This window comes from Nomascus leucogenys, chromosome 13 (assembly GCF_006542625.1).
Source record: "Nomascus leucogenys isolate Asia chromosome 13, Asia_NLE_v1, whole genome shotgun sequence".
Taxonomy (NCBI): domain Eukaryota; kingdom Metazoa; phylum Chordata; class Mammalia; order Primates; family Hylobatidae; genus Nomascus; species Nomascus leucogenys.
In genome coordinates, this window is record NC_044393.1 from 60,538,378 (window position 1) to 60,558,097 (window position 19,720).

The following is a 19,720-nucleotide window of genomic DNA, read 5'->3' on the forward strand; positions in this document are numbered from 1 at the left end:
CTGGGATATCCATCATCTCAAACATTTATCATTTCTTTGTGTGATAAAGCTTTTCTTAACTAGAAGTTCAACGATAAAATGTGCTTACGGACCTAACTAAAACCCTAGCATGTTCACCTCTAAGAACTCTAATATAGTTTGTCTATAGGGCCCTAGCTCTGCCCCTGCCACTAAGGTTGTGTGACCGATGGCAAGGTCTGCATCTCCAAAATCAGTATTTTACATCAGTTGATTTCTATGATCTTCATGGCTCTATGGCTGTATATGCACTTAAAAAGAAACTGTAAACAAATCTGATCAATGAGGAACTTTTTCACGACATATGGTATGTTATTCTGCAGGGCTGCCATAACATAATACCACACACGAGGTGGCTTAGAACAACATAAATGTATTCTCACAGTTCTGGAGGCCAGAAATCTGAAATTAAATTGCCAGGAAGGCTATGTCCCTCTGAAGGCAGTAAGGAAGGATCTGTTCCATGCCTTTCTCTTAGTTTCTGGCAGTCAGGTGTTCCTTGACTTGCACATGGCCATCTTCTGCCTGTATCTCTTCACATCATCTTCCGTGTGTGTGTGTGTGCATGTGTGTGTGTGTGTGTGTGTTTGTGTATGTGTGTCCCAATTTCCCCTGTTTATAAAGATACCAGTCATATTGGATTAGGACCCATAAAAATGACACCTCATTTTAACTTGATTACTTCTGTAAAGACCCAGATCTTCAACCTTTTTTGGGGGGATCCAACTCAACCCATAACATGTGGCATGCTGGTTAATCTCTGTTGCCCTCTAAATCCATTCCCTGCTCCTCTCTGCTCCACATCCCAGAGGCTAACCTCTGTGAACTGCACCATCCATGCTTCTTTAATTTCTAGCTTCAAGTTGGGGTTGGCAAATGAGAGGCACCTGTTCAAGGTCACAAGACAATAGAAGAGAGAAGGGAGGGTATTTATTGCCACTCCATACCCCCACCAGGCCACTTTTTTGGTAGCAACTACATTCAGCTATCCACAGTCCTATTCCCTGTCCACTAGCCCCACTCCCATAATTCTAGCTCTCACCAGAATGGGTAATTCCATTCCCACCTCTTTTTCCTTCTGGCATCAGGCTATGATGACATCCCACTGTTGCTAGTCCCTGGGCACTTCACTATCGTTCAATGGTTGCATTCTGCACTACCACCCATCCCTCTATAATGAAGTCCATTCATTAAACTCTCTTCATTGTCCCCAATGAATGTACCATCTGTTTCTCACCAAGGCCCTAACTGGTAAACAGGGATAAGCCAATTCTTTACTTTAGGGTATTTACATGATTTGTTTATCAAAAATTCTAAGAAGTAGTTTAGCCTCAACATGGCTGCCACAAATTGAGATTTGAAATATTTGGTAGTAAAAACATCACTTTCTATCATATATACATTTGCTACTCTTTTGCTCCTTTCTTCCTTCACACTTATATCTTAATCTAGAAGGATATGGCAGAGGTCAGGAGCATAGATTGTGAAGGCAGACTGCTTCACTTTGAATCTAGCCTCTACCACATACTAGACTATATAAGTCCAGTTAATTTACCTCTCTGTATACTAATAAAATGGGCATAAAGGTAATAATATACAAGGCCAGGATTACAGGTGTAAGCTACACCTGTAATCCCAATACTTTGGGAAGCCAATGTGGGAGAATCATTTGAGGTCAGGAATTCAAGAACAGCCTGAGAAAAATAGCAATTACCTTGTCTCTGCAAAATATTTAAAAATTAAAACATTAGCCATGCATGATGCTATTGACCTGCAGTCACAGCTACTTGGGAAGCTAAGGCAGGAGGATTACTTGAGCCCAGGAGTTGAAGATTACAGTGAGCTATGACCATGCCACTGCACTCTGCCTGGGCAACATGGCAAAACCGTGTCTCATAAGTAAATAAGTAAGTAAAGTTTACAAGTCACAGGACAGCTATGTGAAATATATGCCAAATTACTTACATTTATTTTTTAACGATTAAATCAATTAATCTATATAAAGTGCTTAGAACAATACCTGGCTTGTAGTAAGTGTTCTATGAGCATTAGCTGCTATTATTATAATTAATTTTTCCTCTGATGTTTTTCCCTTGACCTACACATTAAGTCAATCTAGCCTCAATCATTTTTACATGGACCCTACCCAACCAATCAAATGTATGCTGGGAATATACAAAAACACAGCCAACTCTTTTTTATTTTATTTTTCCCGAGACAGAGCCTAGCTTGTCACCCAGGCTGGAGTGCAGTGGTGCGATCTCGCCTCACTGCAAGCTCCACCTCCCGGGTTCACGCCATTCTCTCGCCTCAGCCTCCCGAGTAGCTGGGGCTACAGGCGCCCGCCACCAGGCCCGGCTAATTTTGTTCTTGTATTTTTAGTGGAGACAAGGTTTCACCGTGTTAGCCAGGATGGTCTACAATCTTCTGACCTCATGATCCACCCGCCTTGGCCTCCCAAAGTGCTGGGATTACAGGCGTGAGCCACCGCGTCCGGCCAACACAGCCAACTCTTTAAATTTTACTATGTAAACTACCCATTGTCCAAAAGATCAGTAACACCTGTCACTCCTGCCATAATGGGCTCTCTGACTCCTATTTGGTGGTACATCCTAAGTCCTCAAGTATTTTATTTGCTCACAACGTATTTTTGATAACTCTGCTCTCAGTCAAGATTCTGATAAATCATCAATCCCCTACCTGGGCTATTTCAGCTATATGTGAAACACTACACTCCCATTCACTTCCTGGGGTCTATTCTGGCTTTTAAAAGACAGTTTTCAAACCCCTACTTCAGCCAAAGAAATGGTCCTTAATAGTGACTTTCCTCCCAAAATATGTGTACTTAGTTTTGTTTAATTGTTTGGGGATGGGGAGGGGTAGTAGTGTTTGAGACCACGCATCACCAAAAAAAAAAAAAAAAAATTAAAAATTAAAAGAAGATATTTATGCAGCCAAAAGACACATGAAAAAATGCTCATCATCACTGGCCATCAGAGAAATGCAAATCAAAACCACAGTGAGGTACCATCTCACACCAGTTAGAATGGCGATCATTAGAAAGTCAGGAAACAACAGGTGCTGGAGAGGATGTGGAGAAATAGGAACACTTTTACACTGTTGGTGGGACTGTAAACTAGTTCAACCATTGTGGAAGTCAGTGTGGCAATTCCTCAGGGATCTAGAACTAGAAATACCATTTGACCCAGCCATCCCATTACTGGGTATATACCCAAAGGACTATAAATCATGCTGCTATAAAGACACATGCACACATATGTTTATTGCGGCACTATTCACAATAGCAAAGACTTGGAACCAACCCAAATGTCCAACAACGATAGACTGGATTAAGAAAATGTGGCACATATACACCATGGAATACTATGCAGCCATAAAAAAAGGATGAGTTCATGTCCTTTGTAGGGACATGGATGAAACTGGAAACCATCATTCTCAGTAAACTATCGCAAGGACAAAAAACCAAACACCACATGTTCTCACTCATAGGTGGGAATGGAACAATGAGAACACATGGACACAGGAAGAGGAACATCACACTCCGGGGACTGTTGTGGAGTGGGGGGAGGGGAGGAGGGACAGCATTAGGAGATATACCTAATGCTAAATGACGAGTTAATGGGTGCAGCACACCAACATGGCACATGGATACATATGTAACAAACCTGCACATTGTGCACATGTACCCTAAAACCTAAAGTATAATAATAATAAAAAAGAAAAAAGAAAAAACGCAAAATAGTACTGATAAAAATGAATAAAGATTATTTGATTAAGCAACATGTTTATTTTATTTCGTACATATACGTATATTTACTTTAACAAATAAAATTATTGTCATTCCAAAATGACATTATTAAAAGGAATAAAAATAAAGAATATCAGCTCCACTTCTTGAATATTTGCTGTTATTTCAATGTTATCACATAGATAAAAGGATGGTAGAAATCTAGCTAATAGAGTTAGCTATGCACAGGGTGACTATGCTTCCAAAGAGTTTTCCATGGCGATCTGCATGTCTTCTTTTCTTTGCCTGGCTGTTTGTGGCCCTTCTTCACGTAACTGGAGTTAGTGTATTCATCTATTCCAAAGTTATTCCATCTGGACTCCTATGTGGCAGCCTTCCCCAAAATACAAAATACAAAATACAAAAAAATATAAAAGTACAGAGCCAGATGTCATTAAAACCTGAGCTTTACCACATCCTTAAAAGTTTTCAAGTTTTCCTTGGTTGTATATGTCCCTTTTCAGCTTACTATATAGCAGATGCTAAGTGCCCCACTGTTGACTATTCTTAGCAAGGCATAATCCAGCATGGAGCTACAGAGAATCACTGCTCCTTCAATACTGGCTGACTGAATCACATTGTTGGTGTTTATGTCAACCTACTCCATGTTAAGAATAACTGACAGTTGATAGTCATGACATTGCATAAGCATCTGTGGTAGATTCAATATCAATATTCTAGAGAATATTTGCAATACGCAGCATTTAATAGCATTTGTTCAGCCACTGTGGAAAGAAGTTTGGAGATTTCTTAAAGAACTTAAAACTGAACTACCATTTGACCCATGAAACCCATTACTGGGCACATATCCAAAGGAAAATAAATCATTCTACCAAAAAGATGCATGCACTCATATGTTCATCACAGCACTAGCACAATGGCCAAGACATGGAATCAACCTAGGTGCCCATCAACAGTGGACTGAATAAAGAAAATGTGGTACAAATACACCAAGGAGTACTACGCAGCCATAAGAAAGGATGAAACCATGTCCTTTGCAACAACATGAATGCACATGGAGGCCATTATCCTAAGAATAAATTAACGCAGGAACAGAGAACCAAATATTGCAAGTACTCACTTAAAAGTGGGAGCTAAACATTGGTCACTCATGGACATAAAGATGGCAATCATAGACACTGGGGACTACTAAAGGGGGGAGGGAAAAAGGGGGAAAAAGGTTGATAAACTAACTATTGGCTATTATACTCACTACCTGGATGACGGGATCAATCATACCCTAAACCTCAGCATCACACAATATACCAAAGTAACAAACTGCACATGTGCCCCCAGAATCTAAAATAAAAGTTGAAATTACTTTTTTTAAAGTCCACAATATGATAAAGTGTGCTAAAGAATCATACATCCTTGAAAATAACTAAAAACATCACTTCTCCCATTTCTAAAGCAAAAGTGAATATTCAAAGATAACTGCAGGAGGTTAAGTTCATTAGCCAATATTCCCCTAGCACCTAAGGCAGTTTTCTGCTTTTTTTTTTTCCAGTATGCTCTTATTACTGCCTAATTATCCATATTGCTTTTCTTCCCTTTTGTTAAACTGAAATTCACCCAAGTAGTTTAACCTTTCATTTAGAATCATTAAATACACCCCCCTCCCCTCACTGATAATTGGCCTCTTTCTTTATTAACTGATTTCCCCGCTTGATTTATTACAAATCTTTTTTGCCAAATTTGGATCCATTCTGTTAATACATTCTTTACCTTCTTTCAACTCAATTAATGCAGTGTCATTGTTACCAAAGCTTTCCTATTATTTCTTCAAGTTCTTATTGCTCTTTAAAGATCCTCTAGTAGAATAATGAATTTTTAATAAACCTGGAATATTTTAATGATTCTTACTTAATTCTATGGTAAAATTTATGTGAGACATACTATTCTTCACACTGAAATGTTTCCTACTGTACTGTCATAATACTATATGGTAACTTTCTAGCAATCCAAATACACAAATCCTTGCAATATAACTTATGACTTCTAAAAGTACAGAAAGCCATATTATAATTATCATATCCATAGCCAAATCAAACAAAGCCAGCTTCTTCAACAGCAGTTCCAACATCCATACAATTTTTAATAAAGTGAAACCTATACTTGTGCCATCAGCAAATATTAATGTAACCTCTGAGTATGAGTAAACCTGTCACTAGATTATGCAAAGAAGTAACCTTTCATGGGTCCTTGAGGTTTCTCACTAATGGAAACAAACAATTTTTTTAAAAGGCATTCCTGTTCTCTTCTTGGAAAGAAATACTTTCCTGAGCTCCGAGGCACTGATAAAATTTGGAGGATGTCATTTTAAGGCCTTTCCCTTTCTTATCAGCTACTGACACATTTCCCAGCCTTGCCACCTCTACTCACCAAAACACTGCCTTTTTTTTTCTAAAAGGAAAAGAAAAATGAAAGGTATCTACTGGCCTTGGATCAAATAAGGTTATGTTTAAGTTTAGTTTAGAGATTCCTTCCACTTTTCCAAGACCTAAAATATGAAGCAGAATATAGTCTATGGTATCTTTATTTAGCAAGAACCAGTGAACACTGTGTTTACCAGTGGGAAACACACCTTAAGTTGACAAGAGAGATGGAGATAACCGGAATAAAATTAACCATTAGAATATTAAAAACTCTACTCCCAGAATAAATTACAAGGAACAAAGAAACAAAGATTTCTACCACTATACTATTTTGAGTAATTTTAAATAAATAGGAAAGGATTTTGATATCATCCTTCTGTAAAGCATCTACCTGCCAACGTTTATGTTTGCAATTTTCAATAATTGCAACTACAGACATAATCTTTATAAGTATATATTCATTTGATGTCTTTCGCCAATAAAGACCTGGTGTTCCAAGTCTCCTATCTGTTCCAGAATTTTTATTTAATGTGCCAATATAGCTCTTCTTCTTTAAAAAATTTCAAGTCAGTTTTGACTCCAACTTTAAAACTATGCAACATAGTTCTCTGATATCCTGAGGGATTAATTCTTATGTTGAACTTCCTAACAATTCCATTTTGATCCCTAAAGCTATTTTCATGCATTTTTTAAATGAAAGAGACCTTAAAGATCAACTAGTCTGCACCTCTTATTCTGCAGATGATGCAATTGATCCAAGGAACAGTTAAAATAACGTGTCCAGGGTCACTCAGCCAGTTAAAAATGATGCAACTCAAAGTAGAAACAAGATCTCCCAAAGCCTAGTCCCATAGTCTTGCACTGAAGAACTGGCAAATAGAGGCTTTCAGATTTGTTTCACAGAAAAGAAAATAATACTTTTTAAATTAGTCAATTATGTAAATAAAATCGGTGTTTTCAAACACTTAAAAATCTTTTGTAAAAGTACATTTCCTTGTAAATGTAAAGGTGCTTTTAGAACTGTTTGTATTTTTTATTGCTTAAGATGATTTTCTATTGCCACTGTAACAAATTACAGCAAATTTGGCGGTTTAAAATAACACCTGTTTATTATCTAACAGCTCTCTAAGACAGAAGTCTAGCAGGTTTGGCTAGATCCTCTTCTCAAGATCTTCCAAGGCCAAAATCAAGGTGTCAGTGGGTCTAGGTCCTTATCTAGAAATCCCAGGATAATCTATTTCCAGGCTCATTAAGTTGTTGGCAAAATTCTGTGTAGTTGTAAGACTGAGGTACTTGTTTCCTTGCTGATCTTCGAGTGAAGGTCATTCTTAGCTTCTAGAGGCAGCCTGCTTTCCTCTGCCCATGGTCCCTGAATCTTCAAAGGCTGTAACAATGTGTTGCATCCTTCTTGTCATTTGGATCTCTCTCACTTCGTATGCTGCATCTCCCTAACTACTACTTCTGCCTCTGTTTTTAAGGGCTCATGTGATTACACTGGGCCTACATGGATAATCCAGGATAACCTTTATTTTAGGGTAAACTGATTAGTAGCCTTATTTACATCTGTCCCTTTGGCAATGTAAAGTAACTTATTCATGGATATATCATCTTATTATATTCACTATCCAAGGAATTAGAGCATGGAATCTGCTTGGAAACCAAAGTTCTAATTATTACATTTGGCTCATATTTATTGACGTATCCTTAAGGAAATATGACTAGTTTTCTACAGATCATATTGTTCAAACTCTAACAAACTAAACAACTTTTCATTCCTAATATTTATATATCCATTTCCAGGAATGGCTCTGATTGGCCCTACTTAGGTCCAGTGCCCACCCCTCTACCAACCACCAGGGCTGGCTTCATGGCAATGTGACCAGTGCAGTCACACATAATCCTCGGCTCAGAAGGGACCCCACATTTGGGGCTTAATGCTCTGAAGCTACCAACTTGAAATTCTTAACCCTTTGAATTTGTTTTGTACATGAAGTCCAATAGAACAATTGAGCATGTGCTAGGGGTTTGTTTGTCTGAAAAAGAACGCATTTCTCTTTCATTTTTTAAGAATATTTCCAACAGGTACAACATTCTAGATTGACATTTTTTTTCCTTTTACCACTTTATAGAGATGTCATTCAGTTATCTCCTGTCTTCCATTGGTTGAAAAGTAGGCTATATTTTTGCTTCTTTGAAGGAAATGTCTTTTTTCCTTTTAAGACTTTTATCGGCCAGACACAGTGGCTCATGCCTGTAATCTCAGCACTAAGGGAGGCTGAGGCAGGCAGATTACCTGAGGTCAGGAATTCAAGACCAGCCTCACCAACATGGAGAAACCCCATCTCTACTAAAAATAAAAAATTAACCAAGTGTGGTGGTGCATGCCTATAATCCCAGCTACTCAGGAGGCTGAGGCAGGAGAATCGCTTGAATGCTGGAGGTGGAGGTTTCGGTGAGCCAAGATCATGCCATTGCACTCCAGCCTGGGCAACAAGAGCAAAATTCTGCCTCAAAAAAAAAAAAAAAAAAATATATATATATATATATAGACTTTTAACTTCTTTGGTTTTCAGTGGTTTGACTGCCATGTGCCCTAAATGTGCTTTCATTGTATTTATTCCAATAGTGATTTTTCATTCTGTGGATTGATGTCTTTCATTGATTTTAGAAAACTCTCGGCCTGAATCTATTAAGATAATGCTTCTTCCTCAATTCCTACTCTCCTATTCTCCTGGGACTCCAATTAGATGGTAGTCAGCCTTTTTCACTATTACACTATTTACACTATTGATTGTGTGTTCCATTCTTTTATTCCCCCCATATCCTATTCTATATATTTTCTAACTGACCCATTATCCAGTTCACTAATTCTTTCCTCAGCTGTCTAATTTTCCATTAAACTAATCTATTGAGTTCTTCGTTTCAGTCACAGTTTTTATTTCTAGAATGTCTCTAAATTATTTTTATGGATTCTTATTCTGTGCTGAAATTATCCATCTTTTCATCACTTTAAAAAAATATTGATCATAATTTTTTTTGTTTTTGGAGAGAGGGTCTTACTCTGTCACCCAGGCTGGAATGCACTGGTGAGACCATAGCTCACTGCAGCCATGATCTCCCAGGCTCATGTTATCCTCCCTCCCATCTCAGCCTCTATAGTAGCTGAGACTACAGGCATGCAACACCATGCCTAGCTTTTGTTGGTTTGTTTCTTTGTTTGTTTGTTTAAGTAGAGAACAGGGAAATCTTGCTATGTCACCCAGGCTGGTCTCAAACTCCTGAGCTCAAGTGATCCTCCCACCTCAGCCTCCCAAAGTGCTAGGATTACAGACATGAGTCACCACACCTGGCCAATTACAGATATTTAATAGTCTATGTCTAATCATTCCAATATCTAGATTACTGTGAGACTGTTTCTATCCTTTCTTGTTTTATGTTGTTTTTATTGGTCCTGGCTTCTAATATGCATGGTATAATTTTTTATTAAATGCCAAGTGTTGTGTATAAAAAAATTATAGAAACTCTGCATGATGTCTCTTGCTTCCAGCAATGACAGACAGTTAAAGTAAAGGCAGACCACCTTAAAATCAAGATTGGGTTTATCAAAGAATACATTTTGATTTTTTTAAGTAGTGGCCTATTTATAGTTCTTCCTAACTCCTAGGATATAGCCCCACAAGAATCCCAATGAAAAGCTTAGAGTGTTTTACCAGGGTCCTTCTTCCTCCTTCCTGAATTTTAGCTTGCAGGCACTGTGAAACTGCCAAAATTTCTGCTCACCGTCTCACCATCTTAGCTATTGCTGCTCGGCTTCTCAGCTTGGCTTATGTTGCTTGCAAATTGACAGAACCCAAGGTGAAAAATGACACCAAATACAGGGCTTACTTCAGTGTGTTTCCTTTCATTCTTAGATCTTTAGCTCTTGGTAGTGCTCCAATGCCTTTAGATATATATATTTTTAATCCAGTTTTTTCATTATTCACAGTGTAGGCCTTAGTTTGAAATAAACTAGTCCATTTACAGCCAGAAATAGAAATCAGCCACTGACTGATCTGTGGCCTATCTTTATGTGTGCCTCTATACCTTATTGATTCCAAAAGTATTTAAGATAGGTTGACACACTTATGTGATGGTTGATTTGCCTTTTGTTCTATTTCCTGCTTGAAACCTAAACTGTTCACTACTCTAAAAATTAATTCTGTTTTAATTATCATGTAAACATATTCAAAATGCTTCTCCTCAATAGCTAAATCTGACTCCTTACATATAATATTTAACGTGTATTTGGGAGGTCCTTTGTAAAGGCTGTCTTGTACTTACTCATTTTTTTAAATATAAGAAACAGCATTCTCAGAGACTAGATTATTTCAGAGTAAAAATAAAAACATTTATAAACATAAGCACTAGTATTTAATAGAATGTTGCCTGTATAATTTTGTTCTTTGATAATTTATAGTTACCTCTCAAAGGATATAAAATTTATAAAACAGGATGAGCAGAAGCTATGTATATCTCCTATGGTTACATTAACACAAAATCTCGGTAATTCAAAACTGAAATTTATGAAACATTTCTAAGCTGTAATTTGTCTCCGAACTAAGAAAATGTCTTATTAAATAATTAAGTGTAAAAGCATTGTGAAGGCAGTTTATCCTACTTAAGAAAGTAAATTGCTATTAAGGACTGTCTTAAGGATACCAACTTTTTTTTTTCTTTTTTGAGATGGAGTCTCACTTTGTCGCCCAGGCTAGAGTGCAGTGGCGCAATCTTGGCTCACTGCAAGCTCCACCTCCCAGGTTCATGCCATTCTCCTGCCTCAGCCTCCCGAGTAGTTGGGACTACAGGCGCCCGCCACCACGCCCGGCTAATTTTTTGTATTTTTAGTAGAGACGGGGTTTCACCATAGCCAGGATGGTTTCAACCTCCTGACCTCGTGATCTACCCGCCTCGGCCTCCCAAAGTGCTGAGATTACAGGCGTGAGCCACCGTGCCCAGCCAAGGATACCAACTTTTTGTATGGCTATGAACAGCATTTAAAAATCAGTTTAATCTATATCAAATAATAATAATAATAATAATAATAATACCTATACTATCTCATTTTATTTATTTTAAAAATGTCACTTGTACATATACTTAGTAATGACTGCAAATTACAATGGATAATTGAAAGTACAAAAAATAAACTGCACCACAGGATTTCCCTTCCCAGCATTTTACTGTCAATTGAAAAAAAAAAAAAACTAGAAACCTAGGTACTTCATCCTCCCTAAAGAATCTTTCTGTAAAAGTCATGGTCTTTCTATACTTGGTTCCTAAATGTACTATATTAACTACAAACTCAGAAAAATGTTTGGCCATAGATTTTAAAAATTGGGAATGAGTACAGATAGAACAGATAAGTATACACAATTATATTTTCCCAGCTCAATTGATAACTGGCTTTTAATACAATTATGGGTCATTATTCAGTATTATCATTACTGTGGGCAAAACATGAAATTCCATTTTTAGCAGGTTCCAATTAACTTCCTTGGTTGGTCAGGGAACCTTTCAAGATTTACAAGCACTCAAGACACTCGTTTTTTTGTTTTTTTTTTCAAAGGCTCTATTCTATTTCATCTGTTTCCCTGGCTCAAATCTTTATGACTCTTTGCTCATACTTATCGATAGAGAAGCAGCCACCACACTGGCCATCTACGAGAAAGTGGCAATTAGTTTAGCATGACAAAAACCAGCTGTTGAAACTGTATGCTCACCATATGTTCATAATACAGTATTATTGCTATTAATGAAGAGACTACTATGTATTTCAGGAACCACTGTATCAGAAATTCGACTACAGAAATGGGAGTAAAATAAGAGATGTAGACATACCAAGGCCAGCATGACTTCTTTGGTGAGAATCAATGTTACACAACCATAGCATCGTACCACATTATATGGAGACATTATAGGATGATGGTTAAGACACAGCTTTGATGTGAGGCACTTCAAACCTTTGCTCTGCCATTTATTAATATTTACTATGTCCTTAAGCAGGTTATTTAGCCTCTCTATGCTTTAGTGTTCTCATCTATAAAACTGGGGATAACAATACCTACTTTATTGGTTTTTCTTAGTAAGAATCAAATAAAAGTGAAGTTAGAACTCCTAACCGAATGGCTACAAAAAAATAAGCAGTCAATAAATACTTTAAAAATATTATGGTTTTTTTTTTTCTCTCCATAGATTATGTGTCTTTTTCTCTCTGTCTTTAGACCTGATCACTCCAACACTCTCACCAGGTGTTTACCTATCTTTAGAAGTCTACCTTTGCTTCATAGGAACTACCTTAGTGTTTTCCATCTCAGACTTTGGGATTTTATCTTAGTTCACTTCAGACATACTCCAGGGATGCAGCAGTGTACAACGGGAAAAGATTTAGACATAGTGTTTTCAAATAGAAATAAAATGTATGTCACATGTTTAATTTTACATGTTCTACTAGGCACATTTAAAAAGGAAGAATCAGCCAGATGTACTGGTTTTGCCTGTAGTCCCAGCCACTCAGGAAGCTGAGGCAGGAGGATCACTTAGGCCCAGGAGTTCATGCCCAGCATGGGCAGCATAGCAAGACCCAATCTCTTATAAAATAAAACTAGAAGAAAAAGAGGAAAAAGAAACAGGTAGAATTTTAGTAATGTATTTATTTGCATGAATATATCCAATTTATTATGATTTTAACAAGCAGCAATCACCACATTTCAAGTGTTCAGTAACTATAGGTGCTTGCTGTATCAGACAGTACAGGCTTAGAGTCAAATGAACGTGGATTCGAATTCTGGCCCTGCTTTTTACTTGTCATGCACTTGCTGTAAATCTGTTTCATTATGTTAAAAATTACTATCTCCAGATATTGTGACAATTAAATAAAAACAGCATACTCAAAGCACTTAGCACAATGCTTACTTACAGGCATGCTCATTCAATGAGAATTCCCTCACACCAACCTTCTCCTATAGAACTGAACACTGGCTCAAAACAGTGAAATCTATGATCCAGATTAAGAGGAAAGGAAGAGAAAGGAAGCCCTTCATCCTTCCTTTCTAGCTCTCTATAAACTGTGGCCACTTCTCCCACTCACACAGCTCTCCTTCTTTGCTTCCTAGCAGCTATAAATTTGACTCAGTAGACTTATTTCTAGAACCCCTGAACCCTTGTAGTCATGACCCAAGTATGTGGTTCCAAGAAACTAAAAAAAAAAGCCCATGTCAGAAAGAGAAATCCTACCATCTCTTTCTCCTCTGCCCCTGTGGTATCTACCTCCCCAGCTGGCCCTACTGCCTACTCAGACAGAGTTTCTCCTTCATTCAGGGGTTCTCACTGCTGCAGCTTCCTCAGCCTCACCAACTGCCATTAACATTAGTGCTTCTCTATTGAAAGAGAGTCTGGCATCAAACATTAAAGAGGTTGAGCAGCATTCTGCAAAATAACTGTACAGTACCCTTCAAAAACGTCAATGTCATAAAAGACAAAGATTAAAGAACTGGCATATACTGAAGGTGTCTAAAGAGACATAAAAAATAAAAAATGAAAATATGGGATCTCGAGTAGGATCTTGGCCCAAAAAAAGGACATTAGTGGGAAAACTGGTGAAATTTGAATAAGGTCTAGACCTATTCGTCTAATAAGATTAGATCTAATATTATTCTACTGATGTGAATTTCCTGGTTTCAATAATTGAACTATGGTTCTATATAATGTTAATATTAGGGAATTTGTGGGAACTCTCTATACTATTTTTGCAACTTTTCTTCAAAACAAATAAAAGTAAAATAAAGTTAAAGCACTTTTAAATGTGATTATTTAGGACTTTATTATGAAAGAACCTCTGTCCCAATGGACTTGTTAAGTGATATATTATTGTGAAATAGTGCAACTTAATGTTAAGCCAGGAAGGCCATCACACAGGTTAGCGAAAAGTCAATTCCAAGGTATAGAAAATCCACCTTAATCACCACTATGAGTTTGTAAATCACCAAGAGAGTATGATGCCACCTACATATACTATAGTGAGGACTTGATGACAGCAAATCATATTTTGTGCAACCAGTAATGTTATTAAATAAATGTAGCTACTGAATAATATACTTAAACAATAACTCCACTGTGACCAACTTTTTACGGAAAGAAACAGTGAAAAATAAGAAAGATATGCAAAAAAATAATATGCACCCACCTCCCTCTGCCAGATCTCCCATGCTTTAGGAAACAATACTGGTCAACCAACTCTGAACAAAACCCCTTGCAATAGAAAGGGCAGTCTGCTTTGCTATATATGTGTTTCTGTAACATGAACTAACATAGACAATTGGTAAGTGGAGAAAAGATTTCAGTGTAATGCAGAAGTTACATTGGTTCATATGTAATTTTTTTCCCAGATCATTAATGTTTTGCCTTATTGTACAGGCAACTGAAGGCTACATATACTAATGGCAGCAAACCAGGAAGGAATCAGTATTATACATTCAACCTTTCTCCTAGAAGTGCTATTGCAAAGTTAACCCTGATCTTTGTTTATAAATAAATAAATAAATAAAACAAAGTAACACCAATGAGGAGAGCATATAACTCTGGTATCAGTACATTTTGTACAAAGCTTACAAGCTTTTCTCAATTTATGACTTCTGATGATAATGTCTTTCTGCCCTTGTATCCACAGACAGCCTCAACCCTTCCTTATACCACCTACCACCAAGCTATCTTCACCTTTTATGTTTTAAGTAAAATACTACTTTTACTGCAGTTTAATTATTAGAAACTTCATGTCTTTTAAATTGTGTTAGTATTTTTATTGAGATTGTTATTGTTTTCATCAGTGCTCTGGTTATAAAGTTGAATAAGCCCTACTGATTTAAGTAAGAATTTGGAAACTGCAAATTTTCCAGAAAAGCATACATAATATTATAGTAGAAATGGTGTATTACCACACATTCCGAATACACTGTCTCCAGATTTTTTTAATATACAAAGGTTATACTGGTTTGTTTTCAAAGATTACTTATTTATCAATGAAGTATACTGTTAATATCAATTTCTAAACAAAATTACAAAGTATATTTTCTAATCAGCTTTAAATTGAACATTTTAATATACATTTCTATATTTGTCACACATTTCTTAAAAAAATAGAATGTTCCAATGTAGTAACAAAAATTATCATCTATGTTAAAAACAAACTGATGCATTGTGTAAGAAAAGCAAATATTCAATATTTGACATAAATTAAATGTATATTATGAACTGCAATCAAACCAACATCAATCTTCTAAAATGAAGCAGTTTCTAAATTGTATGAAAATACATGGATATGGTGGTCTAGAAAGCATGTTTGATCATAAGACTAAAAAGATACTTTTTATTAGGCAGGGTCTAACTGTCACCCAGGCTGGAGTACAGTGGCACAATCACAGATTACTGCAGCCTCAACTTCCCAGGCTCAATCGATCTTCCTACCTCAGCCTCCCAGGTAGCTAGAACTATAGGCACGCATCACCAAACCCAGCTAATTTTTGTATTTTTTGTAGAGACAGGGTTTCACCATGTTGCCCAGGCTGGTCTCAAACTCCTGGGCTTAAGGGATCCACACACCTTGCTCTCCCAAAGTGCCAGGATTATAGGCCTGAGCCACCTGGCCCCGACTTAAAAAAATACTTTAAATAATGCTAAAGAAGAATTTAGCATCAGATTTTTTGTTTCTTTCTCAAAGTAACAATATTGCTTCACGATCATCTGTTGTTAAATATATAATACTAGTAACTAAGCACTCTTTTATGTAAATGGCTCCTCCCAAGAACAAGCACATGAAAGTTTGTGTTATTTGTACCTGACAATGATATAGCACATAACTGAGTCATTAAAAACACAGTTCAGGCCGGGCGCAGTGGCTCACACCTGTAATCCCAGCACTTTGGGAGGCCGAGGTGGGTAGATCACGAGGTCAGGAGATCAAGACCATCCTGGATAACACGGTGAAACCCGTCTCTACCAAAAATACAAAAAATTAGCTGGGCGTGGTAGTGGGCACCTGTAGTCCCAACTACTCAGGAGGCTGAGGCAGGAGAATGGCATAAACCCGGGAGGCAGGGCTTGCAGTGAGCCCAGATCGCACCACTGCGCTCCAGCCTGGGCAACAGAGCGAGACTCTGTCTCAAAAAAAAAAAAAAAAAAAAAAAAAACACAGTTCAGCTGGAATAGCTATAATTTATATATCAATCCCAATTTGAATAGAATATTTTTGAAGTTAATGTATATAATAAATATCAATCACTATGAATATTTACATAAAACAGTAGTGTGCTTTTTTTAATATACTCCACAATATGGTAAGATACTTTTATGGATCCATGCAACCCTGAATATCAAGGAGCCCTGTTTTATTTTTCAATTATCTATTCAAGTCCACTTGGTTAGAGATAGTCAGCATGTTTCTCATGGGAAAAAAAAATACTGCACAATTGTCTGTGTATAGTGTGACCTCTTTCACTTGGGTGGGAATACTTTCCATCACCAACTAAGTGAGGATATAACCTTGTCAAACCAAAGGCAAAAGAATAATGAGCATATGACAGGCTAACCCAGCATGGAGAAGGTTGTTTAGGAGGTTGCAAAAATAGTACTCTGAATGACAAAATAAAAGTACACTTCAAAGAGCAGGTTAATATTTTTAAAAGCACTCAAAACCTGAGAAGCATTTAATCCCCCTCCTTGGATGTCTGCCATACAAAACTCCACTTGAATTTACTTCTTTAGTCACTAACCAGATTTGGTTAATATGTTTTCAAATGAATACTGGTGGAATAGTCTGAAAGAAACACATTTATAGAATATCTATTTCCACAAAGCATGAGCCAAAGGTAAGTACAAATACGCAGATGATGTCTTGCTTTTACCAAACAATTGTAAGTTACCATCCAACAAGAAAAAAATCCTTCCAATTCAAGAATCAGAAATATAAATGGGAAAAGTATTTACCCATTAGCAGGTTTTTACTGTCTCCAAATCAAATGGCAGTAACACTGCCACATTCATTGCTACCCCTAACTGGCATAACAGGGAATCATACTACAACATTTTTATAAGTATTTGAAACCAGAAGAAATCAGACAAGTTTGGCTACAATCTTCCTAGTGTAAATTTACTTTTAAAGCAAACAAACAAAAATCTCCAAACCATTTAAGCCTGTCCTAGGACTATGTATTATATCATTGTGTCAGTTATGCACACTTTGACATTCCTTTTCTACATTAAGACTGGAATGAAATTTTTGATCCTGACCGGTCATCATATTATAACAGTGAAACAGTGCCACCTTTTGGCCCCAAACAGAAGCATCCAGTACTAGTCTTTCAAATTTCTTTTTTCAGTTAAACTCCTGATGTACATAAATGTCAATGATTTTCACGTCATAATTATCACCTTCTAGGAATACTTTTTATCTATACAAACCAAGAAAACACTGGGGTAACAAAAAAGTTGCTTACCAAGATGCAAAATTTCAAAATATTCCAAAGCAATACCAAATGCGTGTATTTTTAATAATTTCTAATCAACATTTCATTAAATACATTTTACCCAATCCAAATATGTTAGTCAACTAACATATTTTAAATGCAAAAAATTCTTTTTATAGCATTGTTACACTGCAAAATTGATTTTTTTAAAACACATTTTATTTAACATGTATTCAATTTAATAATTGGCAATATGATATTAACAGTGGATTACCAGTTAAATCAGCGTAAGTATAAATAATTTTATATACAAATATAGTACGCTTCTGAGTTACTTACACCAATGATACAATGTCACCACGGTGTACTTCAAAATTCCTCACTTTCCAGTGGTTCAAAAGTACCACATCAGATGACTGGCTCCCCCCAGGATTCAAAGAAGGCTAGAAAATAAGGAGAAAGAGACACATCTATCATTTGTATTTTTCAATCTTCGTGGTTCTTGCACTTCACAGCTCGAGTGGACTGAAATAAACCATTTCTAATACAGTACCTTTCTATAAATTGCTGTTCTAAAGTAACTGCAAGTGATGAGTTTTCAAAAAGGCTCACTGGGCTTCTTCACAGATTAACCAGAAAAAAATAAAGTACCAATGCTTATTTGAAAGGAACGTGTGCTAGACATTAAAATCTTTAGTAAACTCCAGTAAAGAAGTATGAAAAGCCTTAAGAATAATATAAAAACATGAGGAAGAAGTAAGTCAAACCTCCTAACAAAATATCCAGATAGTATCTAATTCCACAGTAGTACACATCATTGTTCCATCTGAGGAAAAGAAGAAATAATCCCAAATCACAGTCATATCCACAAATCTTCACAGTCATATGAAGAACTGAAGGGGGCAAAAGAAAGATGTGATAGGATTATCATTATAAAATGTAAGGATTTCCCACTTTGACCTCTCTTTTCTCAAAAGAGCACATGTCCTAAGGGTCCTGGTCCCAGTTTGAGCCTAATAAGGGGCTTTCATCCTAGGATTCAGAGAAGTCTAACTGTGCCTGAGGGTTAATGGATCAAGAACTGAGAAACATTTGGTGTAAGAATTTTTCTAAAGGTCAGGAACCACACAGGTACAAAAATTTGATTGGGGAACTATGAAACCAGCATACTTGTCATTTGGACAGGGGTACAGACCAAGCCAATGAACAACAAGCTTGAGGCAAGAACAGGGGGACAAAATAATTAGAAAAGCTAAGACAGCCTTTTCACTGTTTTTTAAATTTTTTTTTCATTTTTTATTTCAATAGGTTTTGTAAGAAAAGGCAGTGTTCGGTTACATGAGTTAAGTTCTTCAGTAGTGATTTCTGAGATTCTGGTGCACCCATCACCCGAGCAGTGTACACTATACCCAATGTGTAGGCTTTTATCCCTCACCACCACCCACACTTTCCCTTAAGTCCCCAAAGTCCAGTGTATCATTCTTATGCCTTTGTGCCCTCACAGCTTTGCTCCCACATATCAGTGAGAACATACGATGTTTGGTTTTCCATTCATGACTTACTTCACTTAGAATAATAGTCTCCAATTCCATTCAGATTGCTGTGAATAACATTATTTTGTTACTTTTTATGGCTGAGTAATATATATATACACCACATTTTCTTTATCCACTCATTGATTGATGGGCATTTGGGCTGGTTCCATATTTTTGCAACTGTAAATTATGCTGCTATAAACGTGTGTGCAAGTACACATCTTTTTCATATAATGAGTTATTTTTTCATATAATGAGTTTATTTTCCTCTGGGTAGATACCTAGTATTGCTAGGGACTGCTGGATCAAATGGTAGAGCTACTTTAGTTATTTAAGGAACCTCCATGCTGTTTTCCATAGTGGTTGTACTAGTTTACATTGCCACCAACAATGTAAAAGTGTTTCCTTTTCACCACATCCACACCCACATCTATTATTTTTTGATTATGGCCATTCTTGCAGGAGTGAGGTAGTATTGCATTGTGGTTT

General features: G+C 36.7%; 1 protein-coding gene across 5 annotated transcripts in view; it reads right to left on the reverse strand.

The window, feature by feature from the left end:
- The window catches only part of IMMP2L (inner mitochondrial membrane peptidase subunit 2), an 894,195-nt gene that overhangs the window by 805,314 nt on the left and 69,161 nt on the right, over positions 1–19,720 (reverse strand). For all 5 annotated transcript variants that reach the window (XM_030826759.1, XM_003261198.4, XM_030826756.1 and 2 more), the window contains one exon: positions 18,036–18,139. In XM_030826759.1, coding sequence (XP_030682619.1) covers positions 18,036–18,139 — 104 coding nt within the window. The remainder of the gene's footprint in view (positions 1–18,035; positions 18,140–19,720) is intronic.